Source organism: Phragmites australis, chromosome 7 (genome assembly GCF_958298935.1).
Source record: "Phragmites australis chromosome 7, lpPhrAust1.1, whole genome shotgun sequence".
Classification (NCBI taxonomy): domain Eukaryota; kingdom Viridiplantae; phylum Streptophyta; class Magnoliopsida; order Poales; family Poaceae; genus Phragmites; species Phragmites australis.
The window spans coordinates 28,856,018-28,878,371 of record NC_084927.1 but is presented as its reverse complement, the minus strand read 5'-3'; the positions used below and the strand labels follow the sequence as shown (position 1 = coordinate 28,878,371).

At 41.2% G+C, this 22,354-nt stretch overlaps 2 protein-coding genes across 9 annotated transcripts; one reads left to right on the top strand and one right to left on the bottom strand.

The window, feature by feature from the left end:
- Window positions 1-223: 223 nt before the first annotated feature.
- LOC133923573 (probable cytokinin riboside 5'-monophosphate phosphoribohydrolase LOGL6) lies at window positions 224-3,781 on the bottom strand. The gene is made up of 7 exons (XM_062368854.1): window positions 3,533-3,781; window positions 2,441-2,538; window positions 2,246-2,276; window positions 1,613-1,712; window positions 1,124-1,194; window positions 849-992; window positions 224-638 (listed from the first exon to the last, which is right to left on the bottom strand). The coding sequence occupies exons 1-7, from the start codon at window positions 3,695-3,697 to the stop codon at window positions 498-500; spliced, it is 750 nt and encodes a 249-aa protein (XP_062224838.1). The 5' UTR covers window positions 3,698-3,781; the 3' UTR covers window positions 224-497.
- Window positions 3,782-19,613: 15,832 nt separating this feature from the next.
- LOC133924593 (uncharacterized) lies at window positions 19,614-21,876 on the top strand. Of its 8 annotated transcripts, none has more exons than XM_062370201.1 (5): window positions 19,614-19,765; window positions 20,000-20,022; window positions 20,838-20,915; window positions 21,340-21,444; window positions 21,534-21,876. In XM_062370201.1, exons 2-5 carry the CDS (start codon window positions 20,008-20,010, stop codon window positions 21,648-21,650), a joined length of 315 nt encoding a protein of 104 aa, XP_062226185.1. In that variant the 5' UTR covers window positions 19,614-19,765; window positions 20,000-20,007; the 3' UTR covers window positions 21,651-21,876. The 8 variants fall into 8 exon arrangements, with proteins under 8 accessions (XP_062226185.1, XP_062226180.1, XP_062226182.1 ...); XM_062370196.1 differs by having other exon boundaries at window positions 20,835-20,915; XM_062370198.1 differs by having other exon boundaries at window positions 19,997-20,022.
- Window positions 21,877-22,354: the final 478 nt, after the last annotated feature.

The window sequence follows — 22,354 nt, the reverse complement described above, 5'->3', positions numbered from 1 at the left end:
CTTAAAACCTCTTTTCTCCAAAAGATCAGTTTAGGATCCAAAGAGAAAAAAGAATGGTTTAACAAGCCATGAGCAAATAAATTAAACATACGTTCTGTTTGAAGAACGTGTATACGCCACGCCATCTGCTCCCTCAGGGCGCTGCGCTTAGTCTTGAATAATGCACATAGTTCAGTAATGTAACAGCTCATTAGTTGTTTTCCAAAAAAAAAAACACAGCTCATTAGCTAGTTGGACCTTCGAGTTAACACACTTAAATACTCTCTCTACACGACCAATACAGCTGATCATAGCCAATAGTAGACTGATCGATCAATCGACACTTCCCAACATTAGGCACCTTGTACCGAAGTTACAGGAACTGAAAAGCAATCTGAAGTAATTCTCTCTGCAGTTTGCCTTTCTCACCCTCCCAAATTCTGAATCTTCCTAAACCATCACTTGCGCAGCGCAGGCCTTCAGAGAAACATAATGGCCACTAGCTGGTAGTAGCTCGTTCAGAGCATGCTCCCTCGCTGCGTTTGGATGATCGGCTTCCCTTCCTTTAGCCCCGGGATCTCGCAGCTCTTGCAGTAGCTCAGCTGCTCCATCTCCCACTTCATCTTCGGCGCAACTTTCTCGTGCCGAGGGGAGTACTCCTGTGAACCAGAAAGCAGATGTCAGCTTCCACTATGATCGACCACAGAACTGCCTGCTCACATGTATAACTGATGCTATTTTTTCTCTGTCTCAGTGTCACGCATCAGAAACATAAACAGCTAACTCTGTACCATGCATTTTATGTTCTGAAGATTATACAGTACTGACGTCAAACATGAAGTAGTAGTTTTGTCAGATAATTAAGGCACCTCTAACTTCTCGAGCAGTTCTTTTGGTGTTGGAGCCAACACGATGATATGGCGAGCAGTCGGGCTGATGAACTCTTCTTCCACAGCTTTGTCGATGAAGGACAGCAGAGAGTTGTAGTATCCGTCCACATTTAGCAGCGCAACCTGCAGGATCCCCAATGTAATTCCCCATCGAGCACTGTGATTTTTTTGTGTGACAGTGGTAGCTTATGAATCTACTTCTACAGTGCATGACGTGCAGACACTGAAGAGCTAGCTAGTTGATTAATTAGTACCGGCTTGTCGTGGATGCCAAGTTGAGCCCATGCGATTACTTCTAACAGCTCTTCAAGCGTTCCATATCCCCCTGCAAAATCGAAGGAACAATATTTTCCTCTGTCAGAATTACGAATGCTGATTAGTGATTTTGAGCAGACATTAACTACTTGTTGGATAACTGAAACAACTTTCATATTACTTGTCACAGACACAGTTTGGTAGGATAAACATTTTCATCACTACCCAAAAGATGTTTGAACTGGCCCAATTGGAGCAGCAAGGAACCTGAATTTTCATAAAGCGCAAGCCATGCACACAAGGATGTGCACCAACCGGAACCGGGCAAGCCAATTTGAGAGGTCAAAGTCAAACCCATGCAGCATGCATCCTGCTTTGCAACTTTCGACTCACGCTTCCACTACGTGTGTAGTATGTGACATGACAAGGCAGAGAAAGAGACAATAAAAAGTGAACCACATGTCGGCTCAACTTGGTAAAAAAGTTACCAGGGAGTGCTATGAAGGCATCAGATTGCCTGGCCATCTCAGCCTTCCTCTCATGCATATCTCCCACTGCCTTCACCTCCCCCACCGTCTCACCTGTTATCTGCACACACAAGCAACATGCATGTAATATTTTAATTTGTTTATTCAGGGCAATGGCAGGCCAGCATGGTTCAGGAGAGGTAATCATGGTGTTGTTGTGGGGGACAAAAAGAAAATGTGACTGTTCTTTTCCATTAACAAAGTATCTGCTTAAAAGGATCAAAGCCTTAAGAACAATGGGGCAGGCACTAGAAGCAGCAGTCAGGATCAACAAGATCTCAAGGAAAACATTAAGATTTACATTGAACATTCCACGTGATCTTTCAGGAGCAGATAAGATTGCATCCTTCTTTAATTCCAATAGCAAGAAAGATATACAGATCGATGCAAGTTCTTCAGTATTTTTCGTTCAAAAAGATACTTCTTCAGTAGTGCAGGCATGTATATTTGTCTGATATAAGATATACAGTAATTACAAGTAAGTACTAGGAAAAAAAAAAGAATCTGATCGACCATGCTTTGTCGAATTCATGGGAATCATTGCATGTGATTAAACAATGACAGGATTTTGGGAAGGTGGGAGAGCGTGGTTACCTCTCTCGGCATGAGGGTCTTGGGAATGACCCTGCACATATAGATATAGGGACAATGAGATGACAAATTATATACTAGCATTTAGCACCTGAGGAAGCGACCAATCCAACTCTTTTTGTCATGATTTTACAAAGTTATGGGCTATTCTTTTCATGTACAAGTACTGAAGAATGACCATCATGACTGTTTACATACCCAATGACGTGCCTCCCTCCACTGTAGACTGTTCGAGAGACCAGGCCCATTAGCCCGACACTTCCCCCGCCATAGACCAGATCGATGTTCCTTGCTACCTACAATGATAATTCTAGTAGGTCAGTGATCTTACTTATTTTATTTTGTTTGCATCTATACGATGTCATCAGATGGAGAGGATTAAAACAGATGAAGTGGGAAGAGAAGCTCCAAAAATTGCTCAACATTCAGCAAAAGCATGCATGCATGGAGGAGCTAACTCGTGACCAGTAATATCTTTTTCAATGGAACATGAAAATTCAGCAAATGCATGGAAAAGAACTAATGCGCTATTGAAATTCTCGATTTACCACTGAAAAGATCATGATCCCTTCTATGCCACAAATTTAGTTTTTTCATCCTCTAGGTGTCATTGCTGTCGTAATAGAGGTGACGGCAGTGGCACACAAAGGATGAAACAGCGATGGCATACAGGGAAAGAAAAAAATTAAGTGATAGCATAGAAGTGACTTCAGTGGCAAAGTTAAAACTTTTTTAACATTCAGTGCCACATAAGGAATTATCTCAAAGAACTATCTAGTGGAGCGTCAATATTATATGAGTCAGGATATGGTTCCAACAGGAGCATGGGTCCCTATATATATGATGCACTACACACAAATTGATGTAAACTTGCAAATTTCAATTTCGAATTCGTCTCTAGGATCAAGGAAAGAAAGTGCATATATTATCTTTGCAGTAGTGAGTGAAGTATCTCGGTTGCATGCATCCATGCAAATATGGTTTTGCTGCTGGAATTCAGCTCTACCTATATATGTGGTCGGTGCATATATGCTTGTATGTTGCATCTTCTTCTAAGAACAGACACAGCAGAGAGTTGCTGCAACAACAATGACAATTAACCTAGAACGAAAACTAGATAAATGTTCATAGGCACGTCTTGCTGAAGAAAAACTTCGCGCAGACTATCAAGCTACCTTTGATCAGCAAAAGAGCCAACTGTTTCAGACTTTCAGCAGCAGATTAAAAGAGACATGACCAAAGCTAAAAAATGATGCAACTGTCTAGATAACGAGGAGAAAGAAGACGTACCAGCTCCTTGCCAAGCTCAACGGCGGCATCCTGGTAGCTCTTCTTCTTGCCCTGGCTGCTCCCGCAGAAGACGCATATCCTCCTGAACCGAGACGGCGCCGTCAGGTCCATCACCTCCGCAGCCTCTTCCTCCTTGATCTCCATGCAGTGATCTTGTCTATCCATCTCTACTTCTCCTCCCTGTTAATTTGTGTTAGCTCCTCGCGTCAGTGGTGGCACTGCAGAATGGAGAGATATCCCGCTATAGCTTTGCCTACACTCGAGTACTCGACTCGAGCGCACCACCACTTCGCGGTTATATATACTAAGTCTTGGGCGGTAGGCCCCACCGGAGCTCGTTATCTGCGGAAACATACCCGGGCAGCTGATGCGTGATTTTACCTAACTGATGGAAATTAGAAAGTCGATGTCTGTAATTGATGTTTGCAAGACCTGATCAAGGCTAATTAAGCACGATTGATTCGGAAAAAGAACTAGATCGAATTTATTGTTCATTGTATCTCAGTTCAGTTCAGTCGATTGATCTCTTCCAATGTTTGCTTAGCTAACGGCGACACTCGACAGTCGTACGCGATCGATCTCTACTAAACTGAATGTTAGCAAACTTTATGTCGGCTATGACCAGCGGCCGGCTTTGTTATACTAGGGTTCATCAAGAAGATAGACAGGCTTGCTTACAAAGGAAGAGAAGCAGAAGCAGAAGCATCAAGCGTGCATGTGCAGGGAATCGATCGTGCCTGATTGTCGAATGCTGCGACGCAGTGGAAGAAGTAGAGATATATGCAGGCCTGCTCATTACAGGTCCAGGGGCAATTCGGGGATCCAATGATCCATCGACGCTAGCAAAAAAATTATTAGAGACTAGAACCCGTTGCAGCTAGCACATCATTGCAGCGGAGAATCGCATGCGTCTCGGGACTGCTGTCTGAAGTGTGGTCGGTCACGTCCTAGTAGTTAGGTTATTTATGTTAGATACTTAAAAATCCATTTATTATAACATCTTTTATACTATTATAATATTTTTTATTTTTTTAATCTTTAATAGCTATTCTATTTCATACCTTCTATTATTTTCTATCTCTTCTCGAATTTATAGTCATCCTCAGCTACAGTAATATGACATCTTTATTCCTTTAGAAAATTTGCAGCCATCCATTTCCTTTCACAACCCTGTAGTAGGCGATAGCTACTCAGCTGGAGTGCTTTTTCCTACTTCCCGATCTGCATCCACATTCGGCACAGTAATTTGCAGGTACTGTAGCACCGGAAAGAGCTTGAGTTTCTCTAAATAGTCCATATTTACTACTAGTACTAGATAATTGCACGTAACCGGAGTCCAAAATTTGGTCACTGTAGAACTATTCTTCCCATGATAAAACACGAAAGAAGTTTGTGCACTAAAAAAATATTTGCAATATGGATTGTAGCATGAAAATCGAAACATCAAAAAGTACCTGTATATGTGTTGCAGCTATGAGAGATCCAGCTATAATGCCATCGGCCACAGAAGAATAAGCACGAATGATTTCTAAAAGACCCTGCAAAAAAAAAGAGTTAATATTGCATCAACATATCAACATTTTTTTCACAAAAACTTACTCAATTAAACAGCTAGAACTCACCAGTGGAAAAATAGCCCTCAATAATCACATAATCATAGCTAACTTAACTACTACAAGAACTAAAACATCTTCGCCAGTTGCAAAAAAAATTCGATGGCTAAGTTCGATTGAAATGACTAACCATAGCTGGCTAGGTTCTCCATTTTATCATCATTCAGGGTAGAACCATAGCGGGCTAAACTACAAGAATACATCAATCTGTGGCAAAAAAAAAAATTCGATTGAAATGACTAAATTGTTAGGAAAGGACTAAGTTTAATTGTAAAATTTTTAAAACTGATAAAATGGAGAACTTAACCAGAAGCCTGCCTCATGTGTGTGCACGTGCTCGCTTAGCCATTGCACCAGATGCATTCTTACCAAAGAGGTTTACTTCTACGAAGCATTGCAAATTGATCTGCATTGATAAAATAGAGCATTTGCCTAATTGGCAATAGTATCATTCTTACAGAGGGGTTTTTCATCTTTTTTTTTTCAATTATTGTGGTTTTCTTCAAGTCAACAATCACACGTATTGCACATTGTGATAGGACATACAAATTATTTCACAAGTTCATTTTGCAGCTCTATTTCAATGATGAATGTGGTCAAGATTACATGTTAAATTTTAAAAGGTTTGCGAAAAAATATCAAAGAAATAAAACATACTATGTGTCTTTGTTTATTGGAACCCTAAACATATCTTTCTATTCAGAAGATAAGCCAACTCCGCAATACCTTTAAACAAAATAGAAAGCAAAAAATCAAACTCCATCACATCCATAATACAGAGGTTTTCATACATTGACACCAGCCTTTTGAAAACGATTTCTCATACATCTAAGAAACAAAAGAGATACAAGTGAAGGTTATGATCTGCATCACCAAACCTAATGCTAAATTCACCACTCAAGACTTCATGAATAACCTTGACCATATTAGTGTCTTATGCAAGATTCAATGATTGTTAATGAGTGGCAAGTGACATATACAAAGACCAATTAACTTAATTTCCCTTCCATATTATTAGAAAGAATATGGATGTTCCTAAATGCTCTTCATAAGATGCATCACAGTCTTCGTTATAAAAATATATTATGATGTAGTCTTTTGCTCATAAGATGTGACATAAGTATTTGGGCAAGTGAACCAGGTGTTTCATTAGATAACATAAGTAAAAAAATAGATTGTAAGACCACAAAGGAGTTAGACATTACAATTATAACTGGAAAAAAAATAGATTGTAAGGCCACAAAGGGGTCAGACATCACAGTTATAACTGAAAAAAGTATCCCGTGGTGACAAAAATATGGCAACACTATCCTAAATGTAAGGGGGTGTGATAACAAAAACTCTATCAGCCATACGAATGGAATAGCCTTTTGAGATGTCATTTTAGGCAAACTCTCCATTCTCGCAGCTTTGATGAAGGAAATGCAAACCAGGTAAATAAAAGTAGTACTGGATCAGATCTATTAGCCTAAAATAAGACAATTCTCAACAAGTTTGGTCCCATAGATAATGGACTAATGTGTCCAGATTTCCTATGTAAGCCCAAGTAGCTACTCAATCAGCTGATGCCCATCTAAGAATCTTCACCAAAATAAACTTTGGAGAGTCAAACTCTCTAAATATGAACTTCGTCATAAAAATATAAGAAGGAAAAGGTGTAGACATGATTAGTTATGTATTCCCTTTGTTTGACATTCCAAGCCAAGTTGGCAATCCTCAAAAGAAAACCAAGTTGAGATTCCAAGCAGTAAGGAAATTAAGAAACAATTATTAAAATTTGTGCTCCTATTTGACATTTCATAAAGCCCAATTGATAAGTATTTCAGGAGGGGGAGGAATTGTTGTTCCCCTAGCTCAAGACAGTGCCGGCATATTGGCTCAACCAGTAGAGATTCTAATTTCATCCAACAAGAAAACTTCATATGGTTGTGATTTTGTGCCAGCTGCGAGAGAGGGATATTATGCTGAACATATAACTTGAGTAAACTAAAGTGGTAGCGATGTTGTATTGCTGTATGTACTGACCAACACAAACTTGTATACATATGAACCCAAGAAAAAAAGAGCTGATAACAAGAAGCAAACTCTAAATACACAAAACATTGAATTTTTTTGAACAATCTACTGACTGTAGGTATCTACTTTATTACCAGTAGATGATTGGACTTGTGTATTTTCATTCCCTATCACAAATAAAATTGGAGCTAAAAAATATTTGGAAAAAAGTGAAAAATGTGCTCTCTTAAGTTTGGAGATGTACTACAAATCTTAAGTGCTTCCATTATCCTATAGGGTTTCCATTTCATATGCTTGATAGCAATCTCATAAAGCATTCTGAAAGAGGTTAGCTTCATGAACTTCTAATAACTTCCAGCTGAATAACAAGTGAACCAGAGCCTGAGTTTTGATAGAAGTTTGACTCATTTCATACATGAAGCTAGACCAGCATCACTTCTGTTTTGGCCATTCTCTTCACTTAAGTGCACACCCAAACTTCTAGCTGGCAATTAGAACTGCAAGATTTGCCCAACTAATTTGAGGGAAAGCCCACGAAACAACAAAATTTAATTATTGCAAGGCTACTTGATGCCTTCACCTCAACACTAATTTGCATAACATTGCAGTGATCATAGTGATCTATGTGGCATCACGAAGAGCAACGGTGGTTGCAAGTTCGCAACAAGGTGACTGGCATGGCAATGGCAATGTGAACAGTCATGATAAAATCTTAGCGGTGACCAGCAACAGTGGTGAAACTGTCGAGGGGGGCATTAAGGGCTTAATACTGAATGGCTACGCAAGTGGCACACTAATGAAGGTATATCTAAAGTACGGATGCAGTGACAATCTGACTATAATGTACATCGTAACAAAAAAATGCGGAGGAAATAAATTTCATTTAAAATCAGTAGTACCTAAACAATGATGTAATGCATAGCTATGTAACAACAGTTCAAACGTGACACGGTGTCCATTCAACCGAGTAGCGTAAGCGTTCATGAAAAATAAATTAAAACAGTGAACATTGTACAAGCCAGTAAACATAATGTATGTAGTATAGCATAGTGACATAAACCAAGACAAAGAGCGGAAATCTAATTATTGATGTGGACAAGGTTACTCTCTTGCTCGCCCCTCTGCCCCCTCCGAATTGAGACAAAGCATCTCGAACACACCACCACCTCATGAATGCAAATCGAAGGGGGAAATTGAGACGAAGCAACTCAGATACACCACCACCACCAGAGATGGCAAACAAATTCGAAGGGGGAAATGAAGCACCTTACCGTAGTGACACCTTCAACGGTGGAGTGGAAGTTGTCGAGCACGCACCTTGGCTTTTTCCTCGCCGACCTAGCCTTCCTGCTTCTCGTCCTCCTCGCAACACCCTGGCTTACTCGCAGTCGAGAGGGATCGCGCTCACCTCATTCATTGTTGTCATCGTCACTTCGAGATGGAAAGGAACAAACAACAACATACTTATAGGGGGCGTGGGCGAATGAGCCAAAGGGCGGGGCGTGGGCGAATGAGCCAAAGGGCGGGGCGTGGGTGAAGAAGCTAGAGGGCGGGGCTGGCGGCTGTGGATGGGGCGCTGCGGTATTTTCGACAATGCTGGCGGCAGGATAACCACCAGGTGGGGCACAGAGAAGCTGGGGGCGAGGCTGGTGGCGGTGGGTTGGAGGGGGGTGCGTTGTGCAATGTGATGGGAGCGGGCTCTCTGGGACCACATGATGGCGGAGAAGCCGGGGCGGCAAAGGGGTGGGGATGAGGATGGTGCGCGTGACAATCTCCGGAGCAGGGCGAGCAGGATGTGACACGGCGCAAAGAAGCCGGGGGCGGGCGGGCAGCATGCATGGGCATCCGATCAGGAACGAATAACGATCGGAGACGGAAGATGGCAGAGGAATCATTCGGGCGGACCGAACACATCTTACTGATTTTTGAAGTATGAGAGATTACTCACTTTGTCCATCTATACGAGGCATATTTTTATTTGAAAAACTAAAACTTTGTAAAGTTTGGTCAACAATTAGTCAAATTATATGTATGTTTAGTTTAAAATAGTATCAATATATTTATATTTCAAAGTGCTTATAATATGATGGTAATTTTGTAGCACTTGATAATATATCATAAGAGAAATTGAAAGTTAAAATTTACTTTTGAAGACTTTTTCATTTTAAAATACACCATACATAGATGGGCGAATGAAGTGTCCGTAGAAGGTTTCCTGTAAATAAATACGCGCAGTGGATTATGGTCCAGTGTCTGAACAACAGAGCCCCCACTGCACACTCTTCATATGTAGCCGTTGCAGAAGGAAGGACATCAAGAAGTAGGCCTGTGGATCCTGCTGCGCTGACTGCTGAGTAATGAAGCAATGATGGATCAGTGGGGTATTTTTCCTGCAGCTGCAGGCCCATGGTATCGTCCCCATTTCGTGCAAGAATCCCCGCATGGTCCTGAATCTAGCGTTCGGACAGACCTCACCTTCAGCTTCAGGAGCAGCGTTAGGGTTGCGTCAATGCGTCGAACCTGCAGTCTAAAGCAAGCGTACGTCCGTACCTGCAGATTCAGGTACGTACCGGACGAGAGTGCAGTACTGCATAAACAAGTATCTTGATATGAATGTGCATACATGCAGATAGATCAAAGGCAGTACAGTAGAACGTCATATAGTTGGTCACCAGGTTTTTTGATGTACTCAGATGAAACTCTTTCCGGGAACGAATCATCAAACAAGCTTATTAAGGTAGCCTGATTCGATCATTTGCTGTGCTGCCGCAGTGCACGCATAATTGAAAACGTGGCCGGATTACTGAATCTCGTGTGCTTATGGCAGGCAAGGGGGGCATCTAACTTGGACCCGTATATCCACTATTGATCATATAGAAATGTAGGCAAGGCCGGCGACTACTCCCCTGAGACTAGCTTAATTAGAACGAAGCTTTCTGCTGACAGCCTGACACGCGTGGACATGCTGAAATTACAGACAGAAATACGGTAGTGAGGCAAAGCCATGAATGGAGGAGTAGTGCCAAATTCAGTGCTGGACCCGTCCCGGCTTCGTGAAAAGGCATGCGTGTCTCTCTGAAAGTGTGTTTGTCTCTCCAAATAGCAGAATTAAATATCTCACCTTCAACTATTTAAATCGGTGTAATTTACCTCTTTAACTGATTTTGATGATGGTTTTGTTCTATGTGACGACAACTCAATCTATCCCGTTGGCAGCGTTACGTTGACCTAGCATCAAAAATTAAAAAAAAAATCATAAAATTTCTAAAATACTAGAGACAATTCTAAAACCTTATGTGAAAAAAATAAAAAAATAATATTATTTACATCATATTTCATGGAGAGGAAGCTTGGAAAAAAAAAAGCATGCAACTTATTAACTCACGTCAAGAAAAATATGAATATACAAAAACATATTTTTGTGTGTAGGGTATACCTTAAGAGGATATATATAATGAGTTTCACTTTATTTAGAGTTTTATTAATTTCTTCTTGATTTTTACAAAGTTCACAAGCATAAAGTGAGCATGTTAAGGAAAAGCATTGTAATTAACATTTTCATGCCTACTATTACTTTTCCTACACAAATAATTGTTTAAGTAAACTGGTTTTATGATTTTTGGATTAGCAAATAATTAAATATGCATTTAACTAGGTTTAGAAAATAATTTTTCTGATAGAAAATATACAACTTTTTCATGAGTATAAATACTTTTATAATATAGATCATGTTACCAGAAAATCAACAAATTTTGTTTCACTTCATTTAAAGTTCAGATGAATTAATTATCAATTTTACAAGAAAACCAACAAAAGACAACATGTTCACTTTATGCTTGTGAACTTTGTAAAAATCATGGAGAAATTGAAACTAATTTTATACATCCTCTTAAGTACACCCTACACAAAAAAAAATATGTGTTTGTATGTTAACATTTTTCTTGACGTGGGTTAATAAATAAGTTACACATTTTTTTATTTTTTTTCAAGCTTTCTTTCCATGAAATAAGATGCAAAGGACTTTTTTTTAAAAAAAAACCCACAGAATGTTTTAGAATTGTCTCTCGTATTTTTAGAATTTTATGATTTTTTTGATTTTTGTGAATTTTTAATACCACATCAGGACAGACTGAGTTGTTGCCAAGTGGATGAAACCACCATCAAAATTAGTTAAAAAGGTAAATTACACCAATTTAAATAATTAGAAAAGGTGTGATATCTATTTTTACTATTTGAGAGGACAAATAGACTCGATCAATAATTAAAAAAGATAATATAAACTTTTTCCCAAATAAAACACATAAGCTTGGGCCGGGATCTTCTCCGGCGCAGGGACGACAGGCTCCCTGTATGGCTTGCCATACATTTACTTGCTGTGGAGACTACGTTGCTACTGCACTTTAGTCAGTGTAAAATCTGTAGACTACTACTAGTATTCATCCGAGCGGATACAATATACTAGTACAATGTATAGTACATGAAGTATACTACTACAGATATCGCAATTCGTGATTGCCTATCACTTCGGTGATGGTTTAGTTGGAACCTGATAGTGATAAAATATTATTATCTGTCGGTTCATAACCTTTAATAGCTGATTAATCATTAAAGTTGTATGAAGCAGTAGTGTATCCTTTATCATTGTCGGTTTTTGTTACCAACCGACAATGATGTATCACCGTCAGTTTTGTCACAAACCGGTAGTGCTATGTGTCGGAGTTAAGAATGTCGTCAACAAGAAAGAGTACAATCAATTTTACGAGTACCTCCTTTTAGAGTCGACATCGAAATAAGTCTTATGAAATATAGTGAAGAAACTACCTATATATGACGTGTTCACTAAGAAGAGCTAATTGTTAAAACAAAGTAGTTTAATTTACATTAATTAAGAATATGATTTAATTTGTATTAATTAAGGACTAACAATTTGTACTAATTAATCATATACTTTAATTTGTATTAATTAAGGACATGTTAATTTGCACTAATTAAGGATATGCTTTAATTTTTATTAATTAGATATCCATTTATTTTTATTCTAATTAACGACATGCTTTAATTATGTAGGAATATGGAATTTTCATTTGTATTAATATATTGTCAATAATGTACTATAAATAATATAAAGTTAACAAAAAAATAGAAAAATTGTATCACGGTAGGTTAACAAATTTAAATCGGTAGTTATACTTGGACGATCACTATTGGTTCTAATTATCACCCAACAGTGATAATGTAACATTATTGGTTCTAGTTGTGAACCGACAATAATACATTTATCACTGGCGATTCTTTTTGTTAACCAACAGTAATAGTGTCGACGATCGGTGAACTGCTAATTAAAAAACTTATTGAAAAATTAGGGGATACTTTGAGTAGACGAATCACAAGGAAAACACGTATGAGATTTTTAGACATGTTCGGGCCTCCCTGAGGATAACAACTCTACGTCATATTTATCTTGTATTGATCTGATCCTGTTACAAAGGGGGAGTGACTAGCCCCGATGAATCTAAACCTAATCGACGACTTCCTTCTTGGCATCTGTTGCTTGAGGTGCTCTCTAATGACTTGTTTCGGTCCTCTCCCATAGGACCTCTCAGCTCCGTATATATGTGAGGGTATCATACGTCCTCTAGACTTCTTCTTCTAATTCTTGGAGATAAACCTATTCGGTTATGGGATGCCTTGATTATCTACGGGTGGTTTCCTCTCTTATAGGGATCCTCTAACTAGAGATAAAGATATGCCCCGAGATTTATAAGAAACCTTAGGGTATCCGAATACAGTAACTATCCATTATTTACCGTCAGATAGTGTATCACTGACGCTTCTAGTTATGAATCGACAGTGATAATTGCCAACTATACAATTGAACCGGCTCCTCTCTCCCTTGACTTAGCTATTTTCATCTTCACCGCGCCACCATCTTCACGACGTTTCCGCACCCCTCCTCACCGCACTGTCATCTCCCTGACATTGACACACCTCCTCCTCACCGCGCCGCCACCGCCCCGACGCCAATGCACCTCCTCCTCACAGCACCGCCAAATCCCCGACACCAACATGTCTCCTTCACACCATGAGTAGCTGACCTCCAGATCAGCTTGCTTTGATGCCATCCTGACTCTACGACGATGACACCCAGGCTCCTCAACGCTGCATTGCTGCCATTGCGTCCTCCTATGCGCTGTCAACTCCTCGACACCGACACACCTCCTTTACTCTACGAGCAGTCAGCCTCCAGATATGCTTGCCTCAATGCTAACCTGACTCCACGTCGCAGCCACCCTAGCTCCTCAACACTGTACTACCTCCATCATGTCCTCCTCTGCGTGAACAAGCCACCGACATGCATGCCATCCATGCTCCCTCCGCCCTGGGATCATCCTTACCAGCCTCTCCACCTGACATCATGGCTCTTCACCCTGATGCCTCAGTTCCCTCCTAGACACTGACAACAACCCCACCACCACCGCACGAGGCTCCTACACCCCAACACCACTATCACTGAGCCGAGGGACACAACGCGTGCTCCACACCATCACTGATATCATCCATGCCAACACCAACGCCGCACCTTCTAGCTCCCTCCACCCCGGTTAGTCCTTCTTGGAGTTAGATGAGATTATGACAGGGTAAATGATGATGAATAAATAAATTTGTTAGAATTTTAGTTGATGAATGAGATGCTAAGATGATGGGATGTTGATTTGTGAGATGTTGATGAATATAATTTTAGTTAGAATTGAAGTAAAATTGATGTGTGATGTTGACCAATTATCAGTTATGATATGTGATGTTGATCAATTATTAATTATGATTTGCATTTTTTATGATCTGCAATGTTGATCAATTGTTAATTATGATTTATGAAAGCAATACTGAGATAAATGAAATACTGAATTTATTCATGTTTCTGGTATGCAAGAAACATGAATAACAATGATGTGAATAAAAATAAAATATTGAATTTGTATTCTACATGTTATATATCCTTGCTGAGCTAAAAAGATGTGAATCAATTAGGTCATGAGTAGCTTTAGGGATAGATATAAAAGAAAGAGTACAATTGGTTTATTATTGCTGGTAAAATACTTCATGTTTTTTGTTCTTACTGGTAAAATGCTTTATGTTTTTTGTTCTTAATGGTAAAATTGTTTTTGTTCTTTCTGTCACTATGGGTTTTAAACTCGAATGAATAATTTTTTCAATTCACTATGTTGTATTAAGATCACCCATTGCAAACTACAACCATTGTTCATGTTGGTCGTGTTTGACAAGTAGGTAGAAATATTAGGGTTTAAGATTTCCAATCAAATTATATTGTTAGCCTATGATAATGAGATATATAGAGTGGGCTAGGATGATGTGGTTATTTTTGCACCAATATCATCACTTTAAATCTTTTTTTTTATAATCATCAGATGATATATTCATTGAGATAATAAAAAGAAGGTGCAGAGTGGTTGTTTTACTTGTGCCATTTCTGAGTCCACCCATATATGATAGCTATGCTAATTTGTGCTCTAATCTGAGGTTAAATTTACAATCCAAAGTGATACATGCACATTGCATGTGTTTTCACTATCCCAGTCGATTGTGTAGCCCTAGTTGTCTCCACATTTTGATAAATGGTTTGACATTTTCATTTTTATCCTTTTACATTCAAAATTAGATTTGACATTGGCTAATGATTTGATACAGGGTTTGACATCTCCACATTCTGATGCATTTTTCACTTGATAATCATCCTTGTCATCGAGCCAGAAATTAGCAAGTTCGTTGTCTTGGACTCAGTAAGGAAACCACAAATAGAGTTCTAACCCATCGTAGATTTGCTAAATAGGCAAACTCGATCATTTTGTTATTGCTCTAGTAATCTTTCATTCGATTGCATATAAGTTTAATTACTATTCATAATCACGCACATGGCGTTCAAATGATATTGTAAAAAGAGTGCTCGACAAGCCCATACAAGAATGATTTCTCTGATCGAACCAATTTTCTGGTATATGCATAATATTCATTTCTCGCAATTCCTACTAAATGACCTGTTCCATGGCACTGAAGTTACATTTATCTTTTCAGTGTATGTGGCAGGACCATGACAACAATTTATGTGGGTTATATATATGTACAGTCATGCATGGATCCACCGGAAATAGTGTTAGACCAAAATGGTTAATGTGTGTAATTATATATTGATGCCTATTTTTTAGTTTCTATGCATGTTCACAAATTAACCTTTTTAATTCATTAATGAAAGCGCATCAAGTTGAATGCAGGTCGACTACTACTCCATGAAGTCATAGCCGTTCAAGAATAGATCGCCGGATTCATCAATAACTAAGTTATCGATCCAAGGGGCGAGTTTCATGACCCGGATAACCATAACCACCGAACGACTTCTTCGTTATTAACTCGTGACTTAGGTAGTTTGCTACCTTCTAGTAAGTAGACATGTGAATGAAACTTGAACTATTTTATAATCTTGTAGATCCTATATGTAAATAACGAAGCGTATGTGGTATGTATGAATGAGATGTGAATGAACTATGATATTAATGAGATGTGGTGAATAAACTATGCTTATATATTGATTTTTTTTAGGTAATGGTACAACTTCTAACCTCTGCATCAACAAGACGTCAATGCATCCAAATGCACACATGCATTTTCTTTAAAATATAAGCACTCAAGTTCACGTCCAAGATGATTAAAACTCGTGTGGTCTAGGTGTGCCTTCATACTTTTAATCAACTGAGCTGGCTCAATTCCTATGCTTATATATTGTTGGGTGTTGCTTTTTGTTTCATATGGCATGGCTAGTAATAGCTGAGGCTAGACAAAAAAAATATATGCAATTTTTGCATTTTGAGATGTCGAATTATCATTGTTGGTACATTGTATTAACCGATGATAATAAAATGTATCATTGCTAGTTCTTTCATCGGCAGTGATAATCCTTATTCCAAACCTGTTGTTCATTGAAAGTTAAAAATGACAAGGTGTTTTACAGTAGTGGTACCAACAGCAATTTCCCGGCCGACAAGTTTTGGGGGCCCAGAAGACAAGCATACCCAAACGTACTGCCCGTGCAATTGCCTGTACTCTCCCAGTTCCGAAATGGCCAAAGAGCAGCATTGAGTAAGGGCTAGCTACAACTGAAAACAGCAGAGGTTCCCGAACATCTATGCTGGATTATGACTCTCCTCGGTCCGAAACCGTCTCATTTTTTAGTCAGAAACTTAGGTGGTTCTCGGAAGACGATGGCATAGAAAAAAAGATATCAATTATCCCATGTCATGCCTTGGTGAACTCATAGCAAGCATGCATTGTAGCTGCAGTCAGCGCCAGGAGTGCTACGGCTGCTAGCTGCTCCATTCTCCCACATGTACTCTTCACTGACCAGACTGCTGCCTGCCCCCAGCCCAGGCATGCTCCGTGCCCATCATTCTCTTCCCTTAGTGTCCCCAAGGGCCTTAGTGAATTGGAATGCGTATATTTTTCAGACGCGGAATGCCTGCATGCATGCCACTTGTACACGCAGTTGTACTGCCGCTAGTTTATGCATCCATGACCATCACATTTGGAACCCAAGGTCACTGCGTGCCGGATTCTGTCCCCCGATAGCTAGATTTTCGGCACTTATTTGAAGTTTCTTGCCAAATCTAATTAAGAACCCGGTCCTCTCCCCGTCCGTGAACACTAGCTTCCCTCCGTTTTCTGTTTCTCTGAACCGTCCACTGCACGAAAAAGGAAAGGTCGTAGCACGCTTGACTGCTCACTTCACCTCAATGTGGCTCGAGCCGAGCTTGTGAGCCGTGAGCTTTTTCTTAGCCCTAACGGTCATCGAGCACGTGTGCCGTGGCTCCACGTCGTTCTTGCTCGACTTCGCTGCCACGATCGCCGCGTGCACCTGATACTGCTCTCCTTCGTAGCTTTTTGTTGTTCACGCTTGACTTCATCGTCTCCCGCGCTCTCTCGTCACTCCCTTCCCACCCCCACCGCTTGCCGTCGAACTCTCGGTACTGTAGCCGTGCTGACCCGACATAATACGGCTCGTCGTGCCTTCTTGCTGTGGCTAGGCCTCCTAAGGCACTCATGTCAGCCCTGCAATAGGGTTTAATTTATCATCGGTAATTACTCAGTTATCGTGGTTACTGGACGATTCAGTTCACACCGTATTCATAAACCGAACGATTACCGATCAAACTCAAATTCAAAATTTAAAAAATTAAACATTTAATAAAGTTTGATTGATTTCTACCGAATTACTATGCAGTTACCACGGTTACCACTAGCGGGCGGTTTTCGGGATCCAAACGTATTTGTGAACCTTGCACGGTACAGCATGCACAACGAAAATCCACAATTTACGCATATTCAGATTTCGGCACATAAAAATTATGCTAGCATATTGTCACCAAAAGTACTTCTGAATCATTTTTTCCAATACTATAAATAGCGTTAAGCTGTTATAGCCACGGTAGTACTAAGTGCCATTTTCACCGCCATAGCTATGTTTGGGGCTTATTTTGGACGTAACGACGCTTTTGACGCTTTGGAAATCTAGTACATCAGTAGTTCAGAACTGCATATCACTAGCTACTTTGAACATTGCAATGAATTAAAACTACATATTTCATTGACACTATACTAAAATAGTGCAATTAGTTCTTGTAGATGGAGCCAAGCATCATCTAACCACTTTACTGTTGTGGAGGAACTCGCAGTTTCATTTAGTATCGAGTTCAACATGCTTTTATTTTATCGGGAGTTCAATATGATTTTGTTAGGAACCGATCTTAACTTAGTTGGTTGATGATGTAGATATACACTTAGATCACACAAGTTTAAATTTTCTTCGTCACGAATTTAGATATATATTTTTTACTAATAAAATAAAAAAACCGTTTAATTTCTTCTATGTTGGTCTAGTTTTATTTGTCTCAAAATATGATTTTGTTAGGCTAGTTCTGCAGTTCAGTTTCATAGTTTGGGCCTTATCCATTGGGCCAACGGGCCCAGTCCGCCAAGAGGCCCATCAAATAGCCCAGCCCAACAAGTCAACTGCCTTTGATAGTCTGATGGTGCTGGCACAGTTGGTAGTCCTATGCCCAGAGGCGGACCCAACTCAAAATTATAGGTAGGACGGAGTCACCTGCTCCGCCATGAATCAACACTGCTGGGGTGAAATACACGATGCAAAGAGATCAACGTGAAGGTCTCGTCGCCGGAAAGGTAGGGCGACCGCCCTACCTCGCCCTATTGGTCGGTCCGCCCCTGCCTATGCCTCTTTAAGAAAAAAGGGAAATTGCCATCATACTATTATATTGAAGCTAGTTTGCTAAAATACCAACCAAAAATACATTGTTGCCATAATATCACTATTGTTCATCAACGTTACCCAAAATAGCACTATCATCCAACTCCGTGAGTTTTTTCGTCGGACTCTTTTTTTTTTCACACTTCAACCGGAGTCTTCGTCGTCGATCATCGGGGCCTCGTCTGGTCGGCGATCTTGCGCCGCCTCCTCTCCCTCGGCATCACTGACATTGTCATCCACACTGCCGAGCTCAACCTTACCCGCCAAGCCGACGTCGAGGCCTTCTTCGCCGCCGAGCACCCCCGCTACGTACGTGGTCCTAACCGCCACCAAAGTCAGCGGCATCGACGCCAACTCCACCTTCCCCGCCTACTTCATCGTCGCCAACCTCCAGATCCAGACCAACATCGTTGACGTGGCGCTCAGGTGCAGCTTCAGTGGCCGGCTGTTGCTTGCCCCCTGCCATCACACATGGGCCAACGTCGATGGCCAAGTGCTCGACCTTGGGCCATCACACGGCGGAGCGCGAGGCACGATGCCATCCTGTTCCCGTTCCCGCCACCGGCGACGGCGCGACGAAGAACTGAAGGCGAAGAGACCTAGCACACAGGCACAACTCCAGGGAGCGGAGGAAGCAGGCGAGCCTGCACACATAGGCTTCCATGGCGCGGTCCTCGCAGCGGCAGACTCACTCTGCGAGCGCCCTGTCCCTCTGCGCTGCCACCCCCGTTGCTATAGCCGTCGCGGGACCTAACGTCATGGTAGAGGTATAGGGTACCCTCGTACTCCAGCAAGAGGTGGGCGGAGATGAAGAGGTCGAAGGTGGGGAGCTAGCGGGTGGGGTTGAGCTAACGCCAACGCCAGAAGAGCATGGATGTGGACACCACGGCGCGCGAGTCGTTGATGCGCTTTTGGACCAGGAGGCAGGAGCTCGTCGGGAAGGGCGCTGAGCCTGTTGATATCGCTAGGAGGACGTCGCCATTTGGAAATCACCGTTAGCTTCAGCTAGCTCATAATGCTATTTTGAAGTAACTGGATGAACAATAATGGTATTTTAGTAATGATATAATTTTGAATAGTATTTTAGCAAACTGATTTTAACATAACGGTATGGTAGCAATTTCCTAGAGGAAAAAAAAAGGTCGGCACTCCTGCCCGCGCGGCCGCTCAAACACAGACGAGGGAAGGCAAGGACGCCCAAAAATCCCAAGGTTTTCGCCTCTCGAAGCGCGCCAAGAACACCCGGAGCAGCTCGCCGGCGTCGCGGCGGAGGTACGAAAGCGGGGCCGTATACTATTACGGATCCTGAATCCTAAAGGCTAAGGGCGCGCCTTTCGGTTAGGGTCTTTCTTTAGCTTGCAAGATTTCTGATTTAGTTCCTAGCTCCCGTTTAGCATCCGGTTAGGGTCTTTCTTTAGCATCTGGTTTGATTTCTTGCGTTTAAAGTTTTTAGCGCGCGTCAGCTTGGCTAACTCAGGTTGCCCTTGGTTTTCCCCTTCGCAGCAGGCAAGGCGATGGCGGATGAGAATGTAAGCTCCTCTCTTTGTGCTTGTTAGAGTACAGATCTCTTGTTTGGATGTGCTGCTACGCTTTTAGCAACAGAGATCATAATAGGAAATTCGATTCGTTAAGGTAAAATTTTAGGTTAAGATGCATGGGAAGATTTTGAGCTTCGTATTTCCCATTTTGTTTTCCTTGCCCTAGAACTAGGCTAGTTAGTTGTGACTTGTGAGGTAGAGCCTTTAAATTTTTGCCTCTTAGGCCCTGAATTGGCTTCCAACAAGTACATTCAATTGTTACTTTCTAATTTTGAAGCAAGTTGCTATTTCTATGCACTTAAAAAAATTTGGATCTGCCACTTGTGTGCGTTTAAAAATATTTTGCAAATGTCTGCTTCACAAGAGAAACGGATTTTTTTTTTTGTTTGAACGAACAAGTGAAATGAAATTGGTCCCGGTAATTCGTACTGGCTTCTTACAGCAATGTTAGTAAGTAATCAAGGACTTAAGCTATGTGCTGCATCTTTCAGTTAAATAATCCTTATGATATTGTGGTACCTGCAAATATATTCTGAATCTTGTAAATGGTCCAAAACTTTCAGTTATGATTCAATTTGTTAGTTTGACCAGCTTTTCAAGAGCTGGATGTATGTGAGTATGTGACCAAAATTTTGTATGCTTGAAACATTGTCTGCATGAGCACAGATGTTGTGATGATATCTTTGAAAGATCCAGTTTTCAGTAGAATCATTGGTATGTATAATTTATGTGACTGTTGCATTTCTAACCTATATCTGTATACCTAGACAATGATAACACTGTCGCTCTTCAATTATTTACAGCAGGCTGGAAAGAAAGAGGAGGAGGAATTTAGCACAGGTCCTCTGTCTGTCCTAATGATGAGTGTTAAGAACAACACCCAGGTGTGAACTTTATCCTATTTCCTTGCAGTTATTTTGCTATAAACCAGTGCTGTTAGTTTTTGTTCTTTGGGTTCCATACCAAGTGTAAGACACCTGTAGGTGAATGATTATGACTTTATACATGGCTCGGCTTCTGTTGTGCACACTAATTCTCATTTCATTTTGTTCCCAGTTGAAATCCTGAAATATTCATTGGTGCATAGAAAAATTGTCCTTTGTTTCTGTATTTAGTATCCTTCGTGCATGCTGAAGTCAGTTTTACAGCTTATTCATGCTGTCGTCACAGTATTTGTGTTGCTGTATATCTTCTGTTCTTATTCTTCAGAACAGTTAAGCATGTTTGTTGCCAATTTGATGTTCTATTGCTGCATTTTGTCTGCAATTAGTCAACCAAGCTCAAACTTTAATTTCCGAACGTATTCAGGTGCTCATCAACTGCCGCAACAACAAGAAGCTACTTGGTCGTGTTCGTGCGTTTGACCGTCACTGCAACATGGTGCTCGAAAACGTGCGGGAAATGTGGACAGAGGTACCGAACTGAGCTCCAAACTGTGATTTTCCCACGACCCTAGAAGGTATTTGTGAAAATCTAATTGATTGTGACTCGTTTCTTTGCAGGTCCCCAAGACTGGCAAGGGTAAGAAGAAGGCTCTACCCGTAAACAAGGACAGGTTCATCAGCAAGATGTTCCTCAGGGGCGACTCCGTCATCATCGTGCTGAGGAACCCAAAGTGAGCGTCCAACAAGTCACCTTGCAGCTCTGCTCTTGCTGTGTGCTTGGGGAAGCCATTTGTCTCTGTTGAACATTGTAGCTTAAGTATGTTTTGGAGGATTAACTGGTAGTCTGGAACCGGCGCTCATGTGGCATGGTGATGGCGCATGAACACACTTTTCATTAGTTGTTAGCTGGAGTATGTACCAACTGCAGTATTTTGATCACGGAATGTTGAGCTTGCGCTTCTGTGTATGGTCTCGTCCCACTTTGTTCGTTAATCCTTGCATTACCGTATAATCTGTGTTGTTCCTGCCTGATGGCCTGTACCTCCACTCGTGCACCACTGCGCTGTGCGCCATGGCCGCCGCGAGCTCCAAACGCCTCAGCAAGGGTGTGCTGCGGCGTTGGGTGCGCCCTGCAACGGTGCAAGGCAGCGAGACGCGGCCCAGTGGGCAGAGGTTGCCGGTCGCGGATGGTGGGCAGAGCTCAGGGGGAGGAGGCGTGCCGGATTCTGCACAGGTTCGCGTCGGCCGGCAGCAATTCTCTTTTCTCCAGGCTAGGATTACGTTATGAGTTTGGACTTTCGAGTCCCAGGCGTAGCGCAGCGCGTGAAACGACACACGCGCAACTGAAGGATGGCCAAACACTGATGGGCATAGAACATATATACTCTCCAAACTCCAAAGGACACTTCGCGAAAGTTTATGGAAAGAACATCACAAGT